This window comes from Pristis pectinata, chromosome 24 (assembly GCF_009764475.1).
Source record: "Pristis pectinata isolate sPriPec2 chromosome 24, sPriPec2.1.pri, whole genome shotgun sequence".
In the NCBI taxonomy this organism is placed as follows: Eukaryota; Metazoa; Chordata; class Chondrichthyes; order Rhinopristiformes; family Pristidae; genus Pristis; species Pristis pectinata.
Genome location: NC_067428.1, coordinates 28,699,036 through 28,720,944, shown reverse-complemented (window position 1 = coordinate 28,720,944; position 21,909 = coordinate 28,699,036). Strand labels below are relative to the sequence as shown.

At 37.8% G+C, this 21,909-nt stretch overlaps 1 protein-coding gene across 2 annotated transcripts in view; it reads right to left on the bottom strand.

Annotated features, from left to right (window-relative positions):
- The window catches only part of rexo1 (REX1, RNA exonuclease 1 homolog), a 69,141-nt gene that overhangs the window by 32,955 nt on the left and 14,277 nt on the right, over positions 1-21,909 (bottom strand). The window contains exons 2-5 of one of the 2 annotated variants that reach the window (XM_052038030.1): positions 13,972-15,800; positions 10,438-10,476; positions 5,246-5,341; positions 412-616 (exon numbers count right to left, since the gene is read on the bottom strand). In XM_052038030.1, the coding sequence (XP_051893990.1) occupies positions 412-616; positions 5,246-5,341; positions 10,438-10,476; positions 13,972-15,800 (2,169 nt within the window). The remainder of the gene's footprint in view (positions 1-411; positions 617-5,245; positions 5,342-10,437; positions 10,477-13,971; positions 15,801-21,909) is intronic. The other variant, XM_052038031.1, reaches the window with a different exon arrangement.

The window sequence follows — 21,909 nt, the reverse complement described above, 5'->3', positions numbered from 1 at the left end:
TATACTAGTTGATGATCCTAATCAACACTAGAATTATTTTTCCAGGAACACTAACATACTACACCACATTATAATAAAATTAGTCTACAATGCCTATCCTATTTCCAACAGTTGTGACTTTATGAAATCTTGCAAGTTCAGTTTTAATAGAACCTTTCTCTTCATCCAAGACAAAACCCTACATCATATTTGCAACTGCCACCTTCTTTAGATGGAGAGCAAGGAGAGACAATATTGAGAGCTGGCTTAAGAACCAGATGACACAAATGCAGGCCCAAAGGTGCATGCAAAAGCAGATCATAGGCAAAGGCAGTTTTGGCCAAAAAACTACTTTGAGATACTATAAACAAACACAATTGAATTATAAATGTTATATTGAGTCTTTATGCATGAATGGAAAGGACTGCTTACATTGATTAGCCGATGAGATCACCTCTGCCTTTGGTTTGTGTGCAATTCTCTGCTTCTTCCCTCGATTGATGAAAGATACACTAACTGATTTTTCCACTTCTGCCAGCTGTACTGCCTGCTGCTGCGCCATCAGGCTCCGCTGATAACAAACCTCTTGGGCAGTAAGTCTACGAAAAGGACGGATAACTGGTTTGGCAGGTTCCACCTGTGGAAAAATAACTGAAGTCAGAATCAGATTTATTATCACTGTGAAATTTGTTGTTTTGTGGCAGCATTATAGTGCAAGACATAAAAATTACTATAAGTTACAAAAATAAATAAATAGTGCAAACAAAAAGGAAAAACAAGGTAGCGTTCATGGACCGTTCAGAAATCTGATGGCGGAGGGGAAGAAGCTGATCCTGAAACGTTGAGTAGGGGTCTTCAGACTCCTGTTACGACCATCAGGGAGGAGGTACACGAAGAGGGCATGTCCTGGATGATGAGGGTCCTTAATGATGCTTTCCTATTCGAGCAAGGAGTGCTCTCCACCACCTCTCAAAAGCAAACCCTAGGTACTAGGTTGAAGTTTAAGAAATTAATTTAAAATCTCTAAGTTTTAAAGATGTGTCGCTCCATTATACTCTTGAAGTAGCTATTCAAAGAAACTCTGATTCATCACTGACTTTAGCCGTAATAGAATAGTCTAGTTCCATAAAGCCACAAGTTCAAATCATACCATGGCAACCTGCATAGAGCTTACAGCACACTGTCCATTTCATCCAACAGGTCCACACAGGTGTTCATATTCAAAGTTTCCACCCACCTATCTTCTTCTAAACCCAAAAATATCACTGTTCACTAAGTAGAATTGAAAAGGTGACCATTAAGATAGTTAGGATAGAAAAGCTGTTACTGCTGCTATCTTCTGTGGCCACGTAAAACTCAAATCCCTCCTGAATCTTACCTTATCATGTAGCTTACTATACCAGCTGTAGCACTAAGAGAAAAAGTACAGCAGTTATCTATTAAAAGGCAATAAATGCACCCTGCCACCTTGTCAATGCATTTGTATTGGCTGCAATTCCACCCTGAATAATACAATAAACATTTTATAGCTAAGTGTGAAGCAACTAACTAATACTAATCCAAAACACAGTCCTTCTCAGTGACATAATCAATTAACAGAATTTTGAATGCCCAATGTTAGTTGGTGAACACAATCCAAATGAGGGAAGATAATGTCATTCTAAATCAGGACCTTAAGGAATTTTTTTTTTTAATGTCGCATGGGATTCAAGATGCTTAAAAAAATTCTGAAATGCTCCATTTTCTAACAACAGACAAATTAAAAGCTTTAGGTCCTCTATTTTTAGTTTAATGCTGATATTCAAAGGAACCTAGAGGTGCTTGTACACAAGTTATTGAAAACCAACATGCAGGTGCAATGGACTATTAGAAAGGCAAATGGTATGTTTGTCTTTATTACAAAAGGATTTGAATACGGGAGATGGTAAGTCTTACTACAATTGTATAGGGCTTTGGTGAGACCAAACCCCAAGTCTTGTGTACAGTTTATTTACCTGAAAGGATGCATTTGCCATTGAGTGCAGTGAAAATTCATTAGCCTGGTTCCCAGGTTGGCCACTTTGCTGGAGAAATCGATTAGACTGGGCCTATATTCTCTACAGTTTAAGGATGAGAGGAGACCTCATTAAATCCTTACTAAGCTTGACAGACCAGAGTAGGGAGGATGTTTCCCCAGCTGAGAAGTCCAGAACTAGGGCTCATAGTCTGAGAATAATGGATAGCTGTTTAGGACTAAGGCAAGGAGAAGTTTCTTCATGGCTGGTGAATCTTTGGAATTCACTATCTCGGGGGGCTATGGAGGCTCAGTTGCTGAACTTCAGTCAGAACAGGAAGTGATAGATTTCTGGATATGCAGGGAATCAAAGGGTGTGGGAATAGTGTAAGAAAGTGGCACTGTAATAGATCAAGTATGATCTAGACGAAGAGCAGAGCAAGCTTGAACAGTTGGATGGCCTATTCCTGCTCATTCTCATTGGCAAATAATATTTCTTTTAACATTCCAATTGTTTAAAAACTCAATACACGCCAGATCTATTCACTGATTTTGAATATGTTGTCCATGGTTTGAGATTAATATTTCCAAAAAATTGATTTTGAGGTATGAGCTTTGCAAACTACAGCTAGCTCTTATCTAGAATCGGGAGCAGAAATTTAACGTTACATTATCTGATACATGCAGAAAATTAGTTTGTGCCGCGGTTTTGTCGTTATGAATCACTGTGCAATAGCCAACACAAGAAAAAAAAGCATATTCATCACCCTTATCAGCATACCAGATTAGTCTTTGAATAGATGGCGTTGTTTTATAAATTAAATGATTCTTAGATGCAACAATGATGCAGAAATTTAGCTCAATATTTTAAAATAAATACTGTGCAAAACACAAAGGAAAAGAAACATTATATTTATTTTTTCTCCCTTCTCTTCTTGTCTACCTTTTGATTGTCGTGGTTTATCGTGGGTTTAAGCTACAACTGTGACTGACATTCTGGGACATCACACAATTTGTGGCTTTGGTGTTAAAAAGGTTTCGCCTTTTCCCATTATCACCACCAAAGAATTAGCAGGAGATAGCCATACAGCCCATGAGACAACTCTGCCATTTAATGTCTTTGTGGCTAATCCCATCTATTTTCCTGTCCAATTCCCATGTCCTTGGATTCCTTTAGTGTGCAAAAGCACCAATCTCAGCTCAGAATATACTCAACCAACAAGCATATACAAAGCATGGCATTCGTATACATATTTGGAGAAAACATACAGCATCTTTCCCTATACAGGCCTTCAGTTATTGACACAAGTAGTCATTCCTGACATCATGAGCTCTGCACAATCAGCTTATATGAACACCCTCTTTTCTCTGGTGGTCTCATAACCAGGCATTATCACTTTGGTATGTCACTGGTCTAACCCAGGCCTCTGTTTACTGGAACCATCCTTGGAGGACACTCTGAAGTTCTCTCTGTTACTATGGGAACTGCTCTGGAGCTAGCCCTGTTATCCACTAATCTGCTATCATCTGGTTTCTTCCCATAGTGGTGAGAGTATCTCAAAAGAGACATTAAAGATCAAGTTCATTGTCATAACCAGACATACCCAGGGTATAAATCCCATGAAAATTAGCTTTTTGCAGCAACAGCACAGTACCTTACAAACATCACAAACACAAGTTAACATAAACTTAGATTAACATAAATTATGTATATCTGATCACAGATGGCGCATGCAGAAAAACACTGACAATCCACTCTCCGATAATTCAGAAATCCTTACACAACAAAATAAACAAAATCTGTGCCCCTTTGAACATCCTACTCATCATCTTAATCCTCTGGTCACAGCCACCTCTGTTCAGAGGAACAATTTCCTACTCTCAACCCCATCTATGCCCCTCATAATTGTGCACACCTTCATCAGGTCCCCCGCCAGCCACCTCCACTCCAAGGAGAACAGAACCAGCCTCTCCTCATAACTGAGATGCTCCATCCTAGGCAATGTCCTGGTGAATCTCCTATGCACTCTGGTACAATCACTTCCTACCTATAGTGTAGTGACCACACAGTACTCGAGCTGTGGCCAAACCAATGTCTTATGAAGTTGCACCATGACATCCCAGCTATCATATTCTGTGCCACAGCTGATGAAGGCAAGTGTTCCGAACGACGCCTTTGCCACCCTCTCCACCTGTGCTTCCAGTTTCAGGGATCCTGGGACTTCTGGTCTAACCCTGCAGCAGATGTTCCTGGAAACACAAAAGACTGCAGATGCTGGAATCTGGAGCAACAATCTGCTGGAGGAACTCAGCGGATTGAGCAGCATCTTTGGGTTTGCACGTTTCTTATCCAGTGCTATTGCAGCTATACAAACCAGGACTGACTGATTGGTGAGGCAGAGATACACCTTTGTCTTAATAGGTATTTTATAATATAACATGGAAGGTCATCCTCAAGAGGGCTCCGGTACAGCAGGGCCATCTGCCTCTGCCAGGCAGCCTTGTTGTTTCTCAACTTAGATATTTTTTTGCTGCAGCTGAGGTACCCTGATTACCATGAAATTACACTGGCTGCAGCCCTTTTATCTTGAACAGAGCCATTATGTCTGAGACCTACAGAGCTGGTGCACACTACGGCTGTCACCCAAGATCGTTCTGTGGAGTACATTGTTTCTTATCATGTACCAGCCAGTTCTGTTAATACAATCCTCACATGTCTGCCACCTCAAAGTTAGCTGAAGTAGATACTGCTGCTGTTTTATAATGGCTGGTTAATCTCTTGTAATTCATTTTGAAAGAGAGTTGAAGTATAAGTGAATGCTTCTAAAACAGGGAATATTCACAACAGCTGCAAATCAATGATATCTACTATTGAAGTAATTTCCTCAGGACAATGTTCTATATTGAATAAAGGGTACACAGGCAGTGAAAACAAACAGCAAAATTGCTAAATTTGCATATCAAATTTTAAGCTAATCGAAACCTCAACTTGAGTACAGGTAATTATAGTACATTTCCAATACTCGAATTGGTTATAATGCGACTGATGGATTAGGGAACACTGTTCACATTCCGAGGGCTGTATTGGTTACAGTGTGATTGCATTTGGGAAAACCTGTTTAAATCGGTGCTTTGAAGACGACTACAACCTGTTCTGCTATAACGCATCTTTCTATTACGCAAGGTTTCTTAGAAACACTTATGTTATGGCAGAACTACAAGGTGAGTAAGTAATCTAAAGCAGTAAAATACAAAACACGTTGCTTCACTTACATTTTCTTGCTTTGAAATATGTGAAATTCTTCTTTTCTGTCCTGGAAAGAGTGTAGTTAAACTTGATTCTTTTTCTTCCTTAGTTTCCAGAGCTATCTATATATTATGAAAAACAATTAGCAAGTCTTGGAAGGGCAGCTCATCTGCATTGCTCAGAACACATATTTTTGCATACTCTATTAAGGTAATTTGATAATTTCTTGCACACTATTTAAAAATCAGAAAAATATATTAAATAAGTGTGTTGGTAACATAGAACACATGCCTCCCATAATGATGTTAAGGTACAAAATTGCACGGGGGATTATAATCAATACATTAAGAATTTTTGCATGACTGGAATTATACAAATTCTTCTTGGGAGGCATATTAGTACTTTGAAGCAAAAGACAGTACAATAAATTACTACATCATTTAAAGTTATAGACAGAACATTTTCCACCAGCTCTGGTCAAGCGTTTAAGCCCAATACAGTTTGTAGACTGAATTGAGGGAATAGTCCGCTTAAAAAAAAAGCAAAAATATATTAAAATGCTACAAATCAAACATTAAGTGATGAAACAACAATTCTGCATCTATATAATTGTACAACAATTCATCCAACAACTATGGAGGAAAAAAGACCAGTGTTTTTTTTAAAAGAAGCACCTTGTTCAGGCAATTTCTACAATACCACAGTAGAAAAATGGCATTTGGGAGGAAGAATTGAGGTAGAGGTGAGATACAAAACAAGGAAGGAATCAGAATGTGGGAATTTTGGGAAGTTGTTATAGAAGGATAGGCTGTTAGTATACGGAGAGATCAGCAGTTGATAGAGAATTTCAGCTCAACTTTAGGAAGAAATGTGGGAGTTATGATGAAACCCCAACTTCCTAGAAAGCATTCAGTGAAAAACCACTGGTCAAATTTCTTTTTGCAAGTCGGGCAGTTTGATGCTATGTTGCAGAAGGCTTTTTCCTTCCCAATCTCACAGGAAGAGGACCCTCAAAAGGTCTGCACTGAGTCAGATCATAGATAAAAGTTTAAGGGTGGTGTTGGGACTGCAGCTGTTCATCATCTTCATAAATGATTTAGATATGCACACTAATAGAAGCAATCATATGAGCACCAACAACAAAGGATGGACATGGAGACTGGGAATTTGCATTAAATTATGTACAGATTATTCTGTTGGAAATGAGCCTGTGCTTAAGTGCGTTTTAATGTGATTAAATGCAATAATAGCAAACCAAGCATGTATATGCAGTGCAAAATATCTACTAATGTTATAGTGTAGAAGCAAACATGGAATATCAAAATGAATACGTCTCTTGCTTATGAACTTTGAGTGATAAGACTTTGGGAAAAGCAAACAGGGAAAAAGAAAATGATTACATTCATGTAACCCAAATTTCAGAAGGCCACATTTCGTGTTCACCCTCACACATGCTAATCAACCAGGAGAGGATGTGCTCCTTTACAAGAGATTATTGAAGTCTGAAATGTACATCAATTCCTTGAATTCTTTCTGCAGGGAATCAGACATTTATTGAGAGAAAGTAAAAGTATATATAATAAAAATGATAAACACAGGATAATTGAGAAGGGGAGATACAAATTAGTGTAGTTTCTAAGTGCCTATTTGGATATTTCAGGGCATCAAGGAGTTCTTTTATCACCCTTTTCTTTCAATATTGACAATCAAATTTTTCAGCTTCAGTTTTGTCACATTATAAAACTAATGGAAAAAAATAACAAGTTTGTTGGATTCAAGTGAAATGTTCTGAGTTTTCTGACTATACAGTGGCATGCAAAAGTTTGGGCACTCCTTATCAAAATTTCTGTTACTGTGAATAGCTAAGCGAGTAAAAGGTGACCTGATTTCCAAAAGGCATAAAGTTAAAGATGACACATTTCTTTAATATTTTAAGCAAGATTACTTCTCTATTTCCATCTTTTACAGTTTCAAAATAACAAAAAAAGGGCCCAAAGCAAAAGTTTGGACACCCTGCATGGTCAGTACTTAGTAACACCCCTTTTGGCAAGTATCACAGCTTGTAAACGCTTTCTGTAGCCAGCTAAGAGTCTTTCAATTCTTGTTTGGGGGATTTTCGCCCATCTCTAGTTCTGAGAGATTCTTGGGCCGTCTTGCATGCACTGCTCTTTTGAGGTCTATCCACAGATTTTCGATGATGTTTAGGTCGAGGGACTGTGAGGGCCATGGCAAAACCTTCAGCTTGTGCCTCTTGAGGCAGTCCATTGTGGATTTTGAGGTGTGGTTAGGATTGTTATTCTGTTGTAGAAGCCATCCTCTTTTCATCTTCAGCTTTTTTTTTAAACAGACGGTGTGATGTTTGCTTCCAGAATTTGCTGGTATTTAATTGAATTGATTCTTCCCTCTACCAGTGAAATGTTCCCTGTGCCACTGGCTACAACACAAACCCAAAGCGTGACCGATCCACCCCCGTGCTTAACAGTTGAAGAGGTGTTCTTTTCATGAAATTCTGCACCCTTTTTTCTTCAAACTTTCCTGTGTCCTCACCACAAAATTCAGCGTCAGATGTTTGCAAAGGAACATCTGAACAAGTCTGATGCATTTTGGAAACAAGTCCTGTGGACTGATGAAGTTAAAATACAACTTTTTGGCTGCAATGAGCAAAGGTATGTTTGGTCACATGCAGAGTGCCCAAACTTTTGCTTTGGACCCTTTTCCTTTTTTGTTATTTTGAAACTGTAAAAGATGGAAATACAAAAGTAATCTTGCTTAAAATATTAAAGAAATGTGTCATCTTTAACTTTATGCCTTTTGGAAATCAGGTCATCTTTTACTCGCTTAGCTATTCACAGTAACAGAAATTTTGACCGGGGTGCCCAAACTTTTGCATGCCACTGTATTTCAGTGGTGGCAGGTTCCAAATGGAAACATGGAGCAGTAAAGTAATATTTTATTTTGCATCTATATAATTGTCAGTTATTCTCATAACATTTTAAATATTTGTTATTGCTCACTGTGCAGTTTTGGTTGCCCAGCTTTAGGAAGGATGTCTTTAAGCTGTAAAGGGTGGAGAAAAGATTCACAGGGATGTTACTGGGACTGGAGGGCTTGAGTTATAATGAGACTGAATAGGCTAGGGGTTTTTTTTACCCTGGAGCAAAGGAACCTGAGAGATGATCTTGTAGAGGTTTATAAAATCTTGAAGGGCATAGATAAGGTAAATGGTCACGCTCTTTTTACCAGGGTAAAGTCTAAAACTAGAGGGCATAGGTTTAAGGTGAGAGGGGAGAGATTTAAAGGGCACCTGAGGGGCAACTTCTTCCACACAGAGGGTGGTGGGTATGTGGAACGAGCTGCCAGAGGAAGTGGTAGAGGCGGGTACAATTACAATGTTTGAAAGGTACTTGGACAGGTATATGGATAGGAAGGGTTCAGAGCAATTTGGGCCAAACACAGGCAGGGAACGGTCAGCATGAACAAGTTGGGCCAAAGGGCCTGTTTCCATGCTGTGTAACCCTATGACTTTTGTTGCTGAAGTTACTTTCATACCATACCAGACCAAGCAACAAAAGTGAAAACTCCTAGGCTCCCCTTCGATAATTTATATTAATCCCATTGACCTTTTTTTTAAAAAAACATACATGGAAAGAGAAGACGTGGGATTGAGTTTAAGTGATGATGTAGCTTTACAAAACTCTAGTTAGACCACACTTAGAGTACTGTGTTCAGTCCTGGTCGCCGCATTATAGGAAGGATGTGGAGGCTTTGGAGAGGGTGCAGAGGAGATTTACCAGGATGCTGCCTGGATTAGAGCGTATGGAATATGAGGAGAGGCTTAAGGTGCTAGGGCTTTATTCACTGGAAAGGAGGAGGATGAGAGGAGACATGATAGAGGTATATAAAATATTGAGAGGAATAGATAGAGTAGACAGTCAGTGCCTCCTTCCCAGGGCACCAATGCTCAAGACGAGAGGGCATGGCTTTAAGGTAATGGGTGGGAGGTTCAGGGGAGATGTCAGGGGGAGGTTTTTCACCCAGAGAGTGGTTGGTGCATGGAATACACTGCCTGGGGTGGTGGTGGAGGTAGATACATTGGACAGGTTCAAGAGTTTGTTGGATAGGTATATGGAGGAATATGAGATAGATGGATACACGGTAGGAAAGGGTTAGATAGTGTGAGGGTGGTTTGATGGACGGCACAACACGGTGGGCTGAAGGGCCTGTTTTGTGCTGTATGGTTCTATGGAAAAAAAACACATGCCCACTGACTAGAGACAGATTAACAAGGCCACTTGCTAATGGTCATTTTAAGTCATGGCATTCTTCTAACCCTGTTTACTCAGAATCAGAATACTGACAAATGTTCAGTGCACTAACTAGTATTTTTCTATAATCTAAACACAGGTAAAGCAATAATATATGAAAATTATCTGAAGGAATCATCCCCTGGGGCAGACCAATCCTCCTCCTGTTTTAGCTTAATTACCAATTATGTCACGATGTAGTGCGAGCTACAGAGCAATGACTCCCTGGGGAAGTGGAGAGAAGTAAAAATAACTTGCTATTAGCTTCGTAATTTTATTGCATCTCCTCCCAGTTACACTCCTCTAGAGACAGCTCAACACCTATTTGCAAGAAGCTTGAGACTCAACATTGTCCCATTGGGAGACCCAAAGTGCTTTCCTTTTCATCTACTCAAATTACTGAAAAACAACAGATTACTAAAAATCTCCAGAGAGAAAAGTGAAAAACTAAGATATATTACAAATGTACATCTTGGATATGCTGCCAAAATTTTGTTGAGTTGCTGCATGTGATACACAAAGCTTGCATGTAGAGTGGATAAAGTAGACCACTTTATCCTGGAGAGTAACAGAGGACGACTACCTTCTCTTGACATTCAATGGCATTAGTACCAAATCCCCTGCTATCAACATTCCAGAGGTAAACAGTGAATGGAAACAGAATTGGACCTGCCTCCTATATGGCATGGCTGGCAGAGAAGATCAGATGCTGGGTATTCTGCAGTGAATGGCTCATTAACCAACTACACAAAGCCTCTACCATCCAAAGTTTCAGCTCAGGAGTGTGATGGAATACTCTTCTTTTGCTAGTACACAAGGTGCCTTACATTACTGAGGAAGGGCAGTTCACTTCGTCAGCAGCTTATCACCCACCTCCACATCCAAAATCAGTGTAACAGACAATAGCAACTCACCAAGAATTTGGGTGCACCAAAGCATGCGACTTTCACCATCTAGAAAGGCACAAGATGTAGACATTGTTGGGTAAAATCCCAAAAGCCCCAATAGCAGAGTAGGAACATTTCTTTTTTCCCCCACAAAGGCAGCAGTGATTTGAATAAGTGGCCCACCAACTTATTCTCTACAGAAATAAGGGAATAGCAATAAATGCTGGCTTTTCTACCAAGGCCCACATCCAGAGACTGAACATTATAATAATAATAAAAAAAAACAAGCTGAGCAGAAATCAAAAAGGTAAATCCTGATGGGCAAAACAGCCAACTGCGCTGAGGACATTGGTATTTCAAGGTCTATTATTGTTTGCAAAAGACCGACAAACTCATCCAATTTAAAAATAACTGCAAAGTGCTTCTTTGTTATTTCAAAAACTAAAATGAGATCTTAGGAGGAATAAAGATGGAATAGTATCCAACAGATTCAGCAATTCAGAATGACAAAAGGACAACAAACCGAGTTTAATGCAAACCTCCTTTTAACAGCATTAGCTAATGCTTACATCATGAAATAACCAATTGCCTGTTTAGTGCCTTGTGCTCACCATTGATAACACAATGGAATGTAAACTCCAATAATGGATTATACCCTTATCTTAAAAGTCTTATTCATGTCACAGGGCTGCAACTAAACCTGGCAGACTTAACCTATATAAGTCAGCTCCCATAAACATTTTTTTTATTTTTTCATACAAATAATATAGAAAACAACATCAGAATCAATCCAATTGACTTCCTGTTATGCAGCAGTTAGCATAATGCTATTACAGCACCAGCAACCCAGGTTCAATTCTGGCCAGTCTATAAGGAGTTTGTACGTTCTCCCGATGTCTGCGTGGGTTTCCTCTGGATGCTCCGGTTTCCTTCCACATTCCAAAGACGCACGGGTTAGGAAGCTTTGGGCATATGTTGGCGCCAGAAGAGTGACGACACTTGCGGGCTGCCCCCAGCACATTCTCAGTAATGCAAAAAGACGCATTTCACTGTGTTTCAATGTACATGTGACTAATAAATATCTATCTATATGCAACTTATAAGGAGATTTATCACTTATCTGAATGTACAGGTAAGCATGCAACAGTTTTATATTTTAAAAGATCACCAGTGACGTAGCACATGACAAATCTGTTAAACAAATGATTTTATTTATGCAGGCATTTTATAGCAATATAAACAAAAAAAAGTCCTGAGGTGAAATTAAGTCTTTAATGCTAGAGAACCTAACTGGTCTCAAATGAATATTAGATGCAGGTAAACTTTAATTTTGTATTTGTCAACCTGTGGATCTGACCCGGTATCTTGGGCAATTTATAACATTTACTGGGGCTCCAGGGACTTAAATGAACTCCAGATCATTGCAGGCTAAAACAGCTTCATCCCCGAATGTAGAGCCATGAGTGCTGCCACTTACAAGTCGTCAAATTTAAGTAAAATCGCTTTATTGAAATACACAAGTGATAGCGTTTTGGAATTTGGCTTTGAGGCAGGGCTTTAGGAAAATGCTGCTCTAAGTACTTGGTCTGGCACCCATTTGGGCATTTTGAACAGTAAAGGGGGAATAGTATCAAGCACATAGCCAGAAGTTCATTAGTTACAGTTCATGGTGTCAGCTGGAACCCACTTTGAAAATAAGCCTATTGTTTTGGGTTTGTTTTCAACAGCAAAGCTACTTATTTTCTTCATGAAATTTGGCAATGCAACCATTCCTGCATACTCAACATAATGGCACCAATAGGTCCCAGTGAAGAATTGGATTAGTAAGTTTGCGGATGACACTAAGATTGGAGGTGTAGTGGACAGCGAGGGAGGCTTTCAAAGCTTGCAGAGGGATCTGGACCAAATGGACAAATGGTCCAGAAAATGGCAGATGGAATTTAATGCAGACAAGTGTGAGGTGTTGCATTTTGGAAGGACAAATCAAGGGAGGACATACACAGTAAATGGTAGGGCACTGAGGAGTGCGGAGGAACAAAGGGATCCGGGAGTTCAGATACATAATTCCCTGAAAGTAGAGTCACAGGTAGACAGGGTTGTAAAAAAAGGCTTTTGGCATCCTGGCATTTATAAATCAAAGTATTGAGTATAGGAGTTGGAATGTTTTGGTGAGGTTGTATAAGTCATTGGTGAGACCAAATTTAGAATATTGTGTGCAGTTCTGGTCGCCAAACTACAGGAAGGATGTCAGTAAGATTGAAAGAGTGCAGAAGAGATTTACAAGAATGTTGCTGGGTCTTCAGGAGTTGAGTTACCGGGAAAGACTGAGCATGTTAGGACTTTATTCCTTGGAGCAGAGAAGAATGAGGGGAGATATGATAGAGGTTTACAAAATGATGAGGGGCATAGACAGAGTTAATGCAAGTAGGCTCTTTCCACCTAGATTAGGAGAGATAAGTACGAGAGGACATGGCTTTAGAGTGAAAGGGGAAGGGTTTAGGGGGAACATTAGAAGGAACTTCTTCACTCAAAGAGTGGTGGGAGTGTGGAATGGGCTGCCATCTGATGTGGTAAATGCGGGCTCGCTCTTAACTTTTAAGAGTAAATTGGATAGATACATGGACGAGAGAGGTCTGAAGGGGTATGGGCTGGGGGCAGGTAAATGGGACTAGCAGAATAATGTTTCGGCACAGACTAGAAGGGCCGAATGGCCTGTTTTCTGTGCTGTAGTTTTCTATGGTTCTAAGAAGTTAATTTGTGTTCATGTAGGGCAATTAAATATCAGTTCTCCTATTCAAGATTGGGCTTCTCCAAAATCCTTTGGAAATTGATAAGCAACTGATACAGAAAATCAGTTCTCATTTTGTATGCAGTAAGTGGTACTTTTATTGGTAAGGTTTCATTCTTAGAAGTTCAAAATGTCAGTCCCAACAAACATGACAAAAAATTTTGAATAATTTCTCTACTTCAATATTTCCATTCCACTTCTTGCTAGGTTTATTACATCGCGCTTTAGCTTCTCAATTGGAAGCTTTATGCATACTTACCCTCACTTTTGACCTTTATATTCCTACCTCCTTAATTGCTGCTGAATTACATATACAAATTTAGTTCAAGGTGACACAGCAACATACATGCCACATGCATATTGCAAATTGCATCCAATACCACAGTTGCACCCACATCAAAGCAGAATCTCCATTAATGCCACCTTGGATTTAATCCCAAAATAGACAGTGGTTCGGTATGTTGGAAAATTATGCTTGCATACTGTGCTAAAATCTTGATCACTTGTGGATCACGAAGAGGATATTACTGATTTCCACACATGGGAGAAATAAATTCAAAGAAACTTCTAACCTCACCACTCTCACAATTGCCCAATTAAACAACTCAGAGACAATGATAAGTATTCCAGAACTTCTTCACCTGAACTTTAATACAGAGATCATGTAAAACCCAGGGATATCAGAGAAAAATAAGTGCCCCCCCATGATTAAAAATACTAACAAAATCCTTAAAATGACGTATTTCAAACAAAGAATACAATCAGAATCTTACCTGTTTTGAAATTCTGCCCTTATCTTCATTCTTTACTTCTTTAGACTCATTAAAAATCCTCAGACATTCCTCCATAGGATCAGATTCAAATTCAAAATCCTTTTCTAGACTGAGACAGTCGATATCATCATCAGAAGAAAAAGCTGCTTGTTCAATATTTCCCCCAGTTTCATCTTCACTAGAACTGCTGTTGATATGTGGATTTCTATCAGTGTCTGAATTAGATTCATAATTCACAGCAGTGTCAGGTTTACCAGTGCTTTCATCATTACTGCTGTCATCACCAAACAAATCTGTGTGACTGAGTGTTCGCTTTGTCAAGGCTGGTTTCAATTTTTTCTCTTGATGTTTAACTTTATCTTTCACAGATTTTGAATCCTTACCTTTGATTTTACTGTCTACACGAGTCCCATTTTTAGGTATCAAAGCTTTTGATTTTGTGTTGTTATTATTTTTGTCAGATTTCAGACTAGTTATGAGCTTGCCATCAGGGCATTTGACTTTTCCTGAACTATCTGATAAACTGTTTGATCTAGACTTAGATTGGTTTTCATTTTTTACCCCATCCAATTTGCTCATTTTTGCTTTTCCCATCTTTCTACTAGGACTTCCATCAGTTTTAATTTTTTGTTTTTCTTCTTTGGTCTCATTTTTCTCAGAACCTTTATGTTTCTTGTCAACAAATGTGTTATCGCCATTCTTACTGTCTTTCAATTTCTCCCTTTGTTTTTCTTGCTTAATTTCTAGACTTTCCTTTGCACATTTTATTTTTCCCTTTTTGCCATCTTTCTGTGGGTGGTGGGAAGATTTACTTTTAATGCTATCAATTTTATCCTTTCTTGCCTTCACTTTTGAACCATCTGGGTCACTACCTTTATCTTTTTTCCCTTTACATTCTCGTTCAAGTTCTTCCTTGCTACAATGTGAAGTTTTAGATGACTGACTGCTGGACTTCAGCTTCTGTTTCCTTCTATCCTCTTTTTTGCTATCAAGTTTGCAGACATCATCATCATCATACTGAATTGCAATCTCTTTTGCAGACTGTTCATTTAAGTTTTTTGCCTTTAGAGACAATAGATCTGACTTACTCTCACCATAACCTTGTTGATGGTTATTACTTAGTTCATCTCCAGAGTCTGGGAACTCCGTGTCATAGCTGCTTGATTTCAAGCGATGGCAACGCTTCTTTGTTGTAGGTATATAAGGCTCCTCCAAGGTGTTCCCTCTGGGCCTTTTGGTCCCATGTTCCTTTGTCTTTTTTTTGATCAGCCGGGCTGAATAGTTCAGCAAAGGATCATACTCTAAATCAGTGCATGGCTTGGTGTCATCAATCACATATTTATTACCGGATACCGAGGTAGCATTTTTGACTGGCTTTGTCACAAGCGTTGGGACATATTTCAAAGAATTACCTCTTGCATCACCTTCATCGTCTGTATCCAAAGTATATTTACTAGAAGAGGCAGTAACAGAAAGTGGAGTAGGGGTGTATTCTACATTACTGTTTAGTTGGTAATTATTTGGATTATATTCTAAAGAGTCTATCAATTTTTCTTCATTAGGTAAAATCTCTGCACAATTCTTGATTTTGCTGACTGCCTTTTGTGTAGATGATGTTGAAAGGACATACTCTTCTTCTGCATCAAGAAGATCCTCATACCTTGACAGTTTTTCCTGTTCTCGTTCAACCTCATTCTTAACAGCCTCAATGGCTTTGTTGACCAATTCCAACTCCAGAGTACTAGATTCTGTAAGGTCACCCGAGATCCCTTCTCCATTTCTGGATGAACCCTTAGGAAGTTCAGGATTATAAGGATCATATCCAGGTTCTAAAAGACAGATTAAAGCACTGTAAATATTAAAAGGTTCAGACATATCTAGAAAGTTATTCAATTAATCTACAGGAAGTTTTACCCACTTCAAAGTATTCTATAACCAGTAACACCAATATAAACTACTGAAATTACATTCAATATAAATCTAAGCTGCCAATGAAAGTACAGTTGCACTTGGTAAAGTATCAACTATCTTAACTTCTGTTTTTTTCCTTGTACTGAAATCAATTCCTAATCAAAAAATACTATAAAATAACTTTAATTTTTAAAGATACAAGGAGGAAACTGATGTTTCTGAAGTCAGAATCAAAAGTATTTGGATTGAGGAATTTAACTGACTTCTTTTTAATCAAATGAACTACTGATTTACTGCAAAGTGCATATTGTAAATGCAGCCGGACTTCAAGGCAAAATATTCTATTGTTCATTTAATTCAGTTGAATGCAAACGTAATGCTAGCAACATCAATATAGAGAGTTGTGCGCTTTTTTCTTTCTTTTTCAATCTTTTTAGTACATTTCAAATTAATACACATAACAATAGTGATTATACATGTGGTGTGAAGAGATCGGGATTACAATAGTAACAATTGACATATACAAACACAGGGAGTAAAATATATAATCTGAACCTCCCAATCTCTTACTAAGTGAACATGATACAAAAGAATTTGAAAAGAAATTTGATTATATGAAAAGAGATCCCCAAAATTAAAAAAAATTAATAATAAACAAAAGCAAACCAAAAACCTCAAAAAAAAAGCTGGACTGTTATTTCTTCAGTTAAAGAAACACTATTATGTTGTTAGCTCCACTCCTCTATATTCAAACAGAAGGTTATTGAAAGTGATTCGAAAAAGGTCTGCTTACATCATATGGAAATACTGAATAAATGGGCTCCAAATTTCCTCAAATTTAAGCGAAGGATCAACAGTACCACCCCTAATTTTTTCTAAGTTTAACCATGTTATAGTTTGAGAAAACCATTGAAATGTGGCAGGGGGTATAGGATCCTTCCATTTAAATAGGATGGATCTTTTGGCCATTAATGTAACAAATGCAATCATACGACAAGCTGAAGCAGATAGATGGCCAGAATCCATCATTGGTAATCCAAAAATTGCAGAAATAGGATGAGGCTGTAAGTCAATATTCAATACAGTTGAGATAATATTAAAAATGTCTTTCCAATATTTTTCCAATAGAGGGCAGGATCAAAACATGTGTGTCAGGGAAGCCACCTCCGAGTTACATCTGTCACATATAGGATTTATATGGTGATAAAAAAGGGCTAACTTATCCTTAGACATATGGGTCCTGTGAACCACCTTAAACTGTATCAAAGAATATCTAATTGGAGAATTTTCTTCCATGTCTCTATAGGTAAAAGTATCTGAAGTTCTCTTTCCCATTCATTCTTAATTTTATCAAGTCTCTAGATGTATTTTCATAATCAGATCATAAATTATTGCTATCAAGCCCTTCTGATAAGGATTAAAACCTAAAATTTTTCCTGTAATTTCAATTTTATGTGGTATCAGAAAAGTAGGTAAAATAACTTTAAACATTTCTAATCTGTAAATATCAAAAAAAATGTGATCTAGGCAAGTGGTATTTATTAGACAACTGTTCAAAAGACAAAAAAAGAATTATCAATGAATAGATCACGAAAGCATATTATTCCCTTCATTTTCCATGAAGAAAAAGCTAAATCAATTCTGGACAGTTGAAAGAAAAAATTGGATTGGATAGGACTTGATAAAATGAATTTATTCAATCCAAAAAATTTACAAAATTGAAACCATATTCATATTATATGTTTAGTTATTGGGTTAATCATTTGTTTACTCAATTTAGTAAGTGCGAAAGGGAGCGAGGCTCCTAAAATAGACGCTAATGAAAACCCTTGCACGGACTCATGCTCAAGATACACCCATCGGGGACATTGAATTACAACTAAATCTTGTGTCCATAAAATTAAATATCTAATATTAATTGCCCAGTAGTAATACCTAAAATTAGGCAAAGCCATACCACCATCCTTTTTGAATTTCTGTAAATATTTCTTACTTAACCTTGGGTTCTTATTCTGCCATATATATGAAAGAATTTTTCACTTATAAATCTCTCTCCACAATCCAGTAATAATTTTCCAAAGTTTCTAGTTGGTCTGCCTTTGGGTGAAATGCTGAAAGACAGCTAGATTTCTCTCTGAGGTAAAATAAAAATAAAAATTTAAAATCTAAAAGGATTGACATTCCAGGCAAAAACAATTCTACGGCTGCTTCAAAAACAGAAATGACAAAGGATTGCAAATTTTTGCATACTCATTGTTGACAAAGAAATAGTGAATGGAAAAACAATTCCTACAAAAAAAAAGCAAAAACTAAATAAGCACCGCTTAACTAAAGATGACTGTATTTGAAATGTTTGTAGAATTCTCAGCCAAATTTTGAGTTGCATTGGGATAACTAATTCAGCTGCAAAAAAAGTTCAACGTAATAGTGAGTCTTTACCTGAGGTCAAATTTATTTGAAACATAATTATCGTCATTGCCCCATGGAAATTTAAACTGAAACTTAAATGTATCCATTTTTGAAGATTGTCAACATCATTTATTAAAGGGACTTCCCCAACCAACTTTTAGTTCCTCAACAGTTTTTAACAGTTTAATTGAGACCAGTGCCTGCTTTAAGTATGCCTTTTTTTGGTTAGGTTACAATGCAGGAATACAACAGTTATGCATTCGATTTTGTTTTGCAAGAGCAAGCAGCAGGACAGATATTCTCCCACAGCATGTTCCACTAATTTTTGCAAATGGCAAATTTGTAAAAACTGATTTTCCATTAAAGATTGAGATGTACAACAATCATCACTGTCAAGTTTCAATCCAAAGTGATTACTACAGTACAACTCCCACTATACCTCTACTCCACCTCTCAACCTTGTTATTATAAAACATGACCTGCACATGTACAAATTAGCTAATGGAACCATCTTGCACCAGGGATGTAAAAAAAATAACCATTCCAAAATGATATATCGCAGTATTACAATATGTTGAAAAGAAAGGACATGCAGTTCCTACTACCAAAATATTGATTTACACCAAACAAGATTTTGCATCATTAATTTTTTTTACTCTAGGCTGGGAATTTGGAAGTCCTACAGATACAGAAGGTTGACTTTTCTATACTAACCCCATATTCCTTCACTTAATATCCAAAATTCTATCAGGCTGTCCTGAACGCACTGTAACTGAGCTTCTTGGGTACAGAATTCCATAGATTCATGAGCCTCATTTCAGTTTTCAATGGAAAACCCCTTATTTTGAGACCATGACATCAGAGGGAAAATTTAATAGAAGTGTATAGAGTTATAAAAGGCACAGTTAGGCTCAGCAGAAAGGACCTATTTTCAGCAGCAGAAGGGTCAATTACTTGGAGACACAGAGTTGAGATAGGAGAGCAGAATAGAATTTTCCTTTCTCACCAGCCAAGAGCTGTGAAGTGGTTTTGGAGACAGAAACCATCACATTTAAAACATACCCACCTGAGAACTTGATGTGGTAGAACTCCAAAGGGTTTGGACTAAGAGGGGAACGCAAGATTAATCTGAATCGTTTTCTTGGCAAGCATGGACACAATGGGATATACTGTGCCATACACTGCTGATTCATACATCACAATTTCTCAGTACTTTTGTGCTGGAAAACACACCCTCAGGAAAGCGTATGCAATTACAAATAAATAAATAATACTAAATAAATGATTCAGTTTAGCAAACTTAGGAGCAGTATTGCCATAGTCACATCGAACGTATGCCCTTAGAGTGTAAATTGTAATCAAGTCACGAACAGACCAAGATGACCACGTCCTCCTTTGACAGAAAGCAAGAAAATCTCAGCTGCAGCAACAATGCCAATCCTACAACTGGCTGCAACAATCGAGTTTGGAAGCAAAATCAAGTACTTTTTAAAAAATATACATACACCTCAACACCAAGGTTAGTGCACTGAAGTATGGTTCCACAGATAATGCTGGTCTTCTGGTAGCTATCTCAGGGTCATTCTTCATTTGTAGATTAATAGTAAAGAGGTAAAGCAACATCTCAGCAAGGCCAAATTGTGTTCAGATTTGGGATTTATTTCTGTGCATTTTCCAGTAAGGGCAGACATACATGACTAATAAAAAATACAACTTTTGACCAGAAAGTTTTTCCATCACACCACAATTACGATGCAAAGTTAGAATGTGTATGGCAGGCACTCAAAGCTACTACTGACCACCTACTTTGTACACAGTGTGCATGACAAATATAACACAGTGTGCAAAACGTAAGATTATTTGGGATTTGCTTTCTACATAACTCAATGGGTAATTATTACTAACTGCAAAGACAAAAAATATATACTGCTTAATTTAACAAAATGTTCTAAGTAAACAAGTTATGAAGCAATAGTCTGATGCAATTATCCTGTACAAACAACACATAACCCTATACAAATCACTTAACAGATCCATTTGCTAGTATTAATTTAATTCAGCAGTAACCAAACATATGTTAGTACACCAAATGAAACCTTCATCTCAAATACATCAGCTTTAGCAAAAGAATAAATTTAATCTTGTGGCTACCTTGAAGGAGAAGCAAATAATATTTTTCAGTATTGTACAACTATTTATTACAGAAAAGCATGAAGTTGCACTATAATTTGTATTAAACTCTGAAATACTAGTTGGTTTGTGCTACACATCAAGTATTTTAAACATTACCTACCAACTGTATGCTCTGCCTGCAGTATAACATGCTATCATTTTCCAATATGTAAAGTTAAATCAGCAAATAAAAATTTAATTACCACAATTCTGGTTGCTCAACAGGAATAAGATATACTTGTTCATGTCTTCCTAGTCTTTAACTTTGCAGCTATTACTCACATCACCCCTTATGTTTGCAGTGCGCACAACTGACAAGAGACCACTTGGTTTCTGAAGGTAATTTGTTTGCAGTATCAGAGATCCCAGTTACGCAGCTGCTAATGTCTCACTAGACCATCCCCTAAAAACATCTCTCAATGAGAAAACTATCTACCTCAGGTAATGATTTGGTTTCAAGGTATCTTTCAAAACCTTTTTTGTTATAAGAATGTAAGAATGTAAAATAAGAAAGTACTTATTTGTCACTTTTCCACTGATCCAGGACAAACTTGAGATCAAAATTAAAACAAGGGATAACTGTCCCCAATTCACAAACAAGTACTGTATTAGAATTCTTCTCAATTGAAGGGTTTTCAAACTGGTCAGAAATCATACCCACAATATGTTCAATAAATTTGATCCAGGATGTGCTCTGGAGGATACCCAGCTCCCACTCAAAAATCAACATTTGAAAGCAGCCTATTTACACCACAAATTTCTACCGAGGTGCCAATTCCCTGACTCTTAACTACAGGTGCCTGCTGAGGTATCCGTGGGGAACTAAACTCGATCAAGTCAAAAATACCTAGATGCAAGTCAAGCAAAGGCAAAGTGAGCTTGCAACCAAGTTCTGTAGATGAGGTTCAAATCTCTCCCAGCATTAGCCACATCCAGTGAGACAGCAAAATGGCATTCATCTTATGGTGGGGAAAATAAAAATCTTGAACTTTTCCATTCACTACAGAAACACATCCTTTGTAAACATCATGGGAGGACAGGCTCATGGTTAGCTCACACACAGTTAAATAGCCTGCTCATCATCTCAACCATGCAAAATAGCAGGTGTGAAAGCTGCCGAAAACATAAGGAAATAAGCTCTGGAAGTACAAGTAGGACCTCTTGTGCCTGTTCCATCATTAAGATCACAGCTGATTGCTTAACTCAATGCCGCTTAAATGTGTTAATCTCACATCCTCTGGATGCTTTAATATCTGAAAATGATGGTGGATTTGAATGTACTCAGCAACTGAGCCTTAAAGCCCTCATGGGTAGCAAACTCACCACCCTCTGACTGAAGAAAGTCTTCTCTTCTGTCCTGAATGGCTGACCCTTTATTTTGACACCATACGAGTGGGATGGAGAGTTATAGTGACAGGCAACTAGAAACTCCGGGTCACCCAGCAG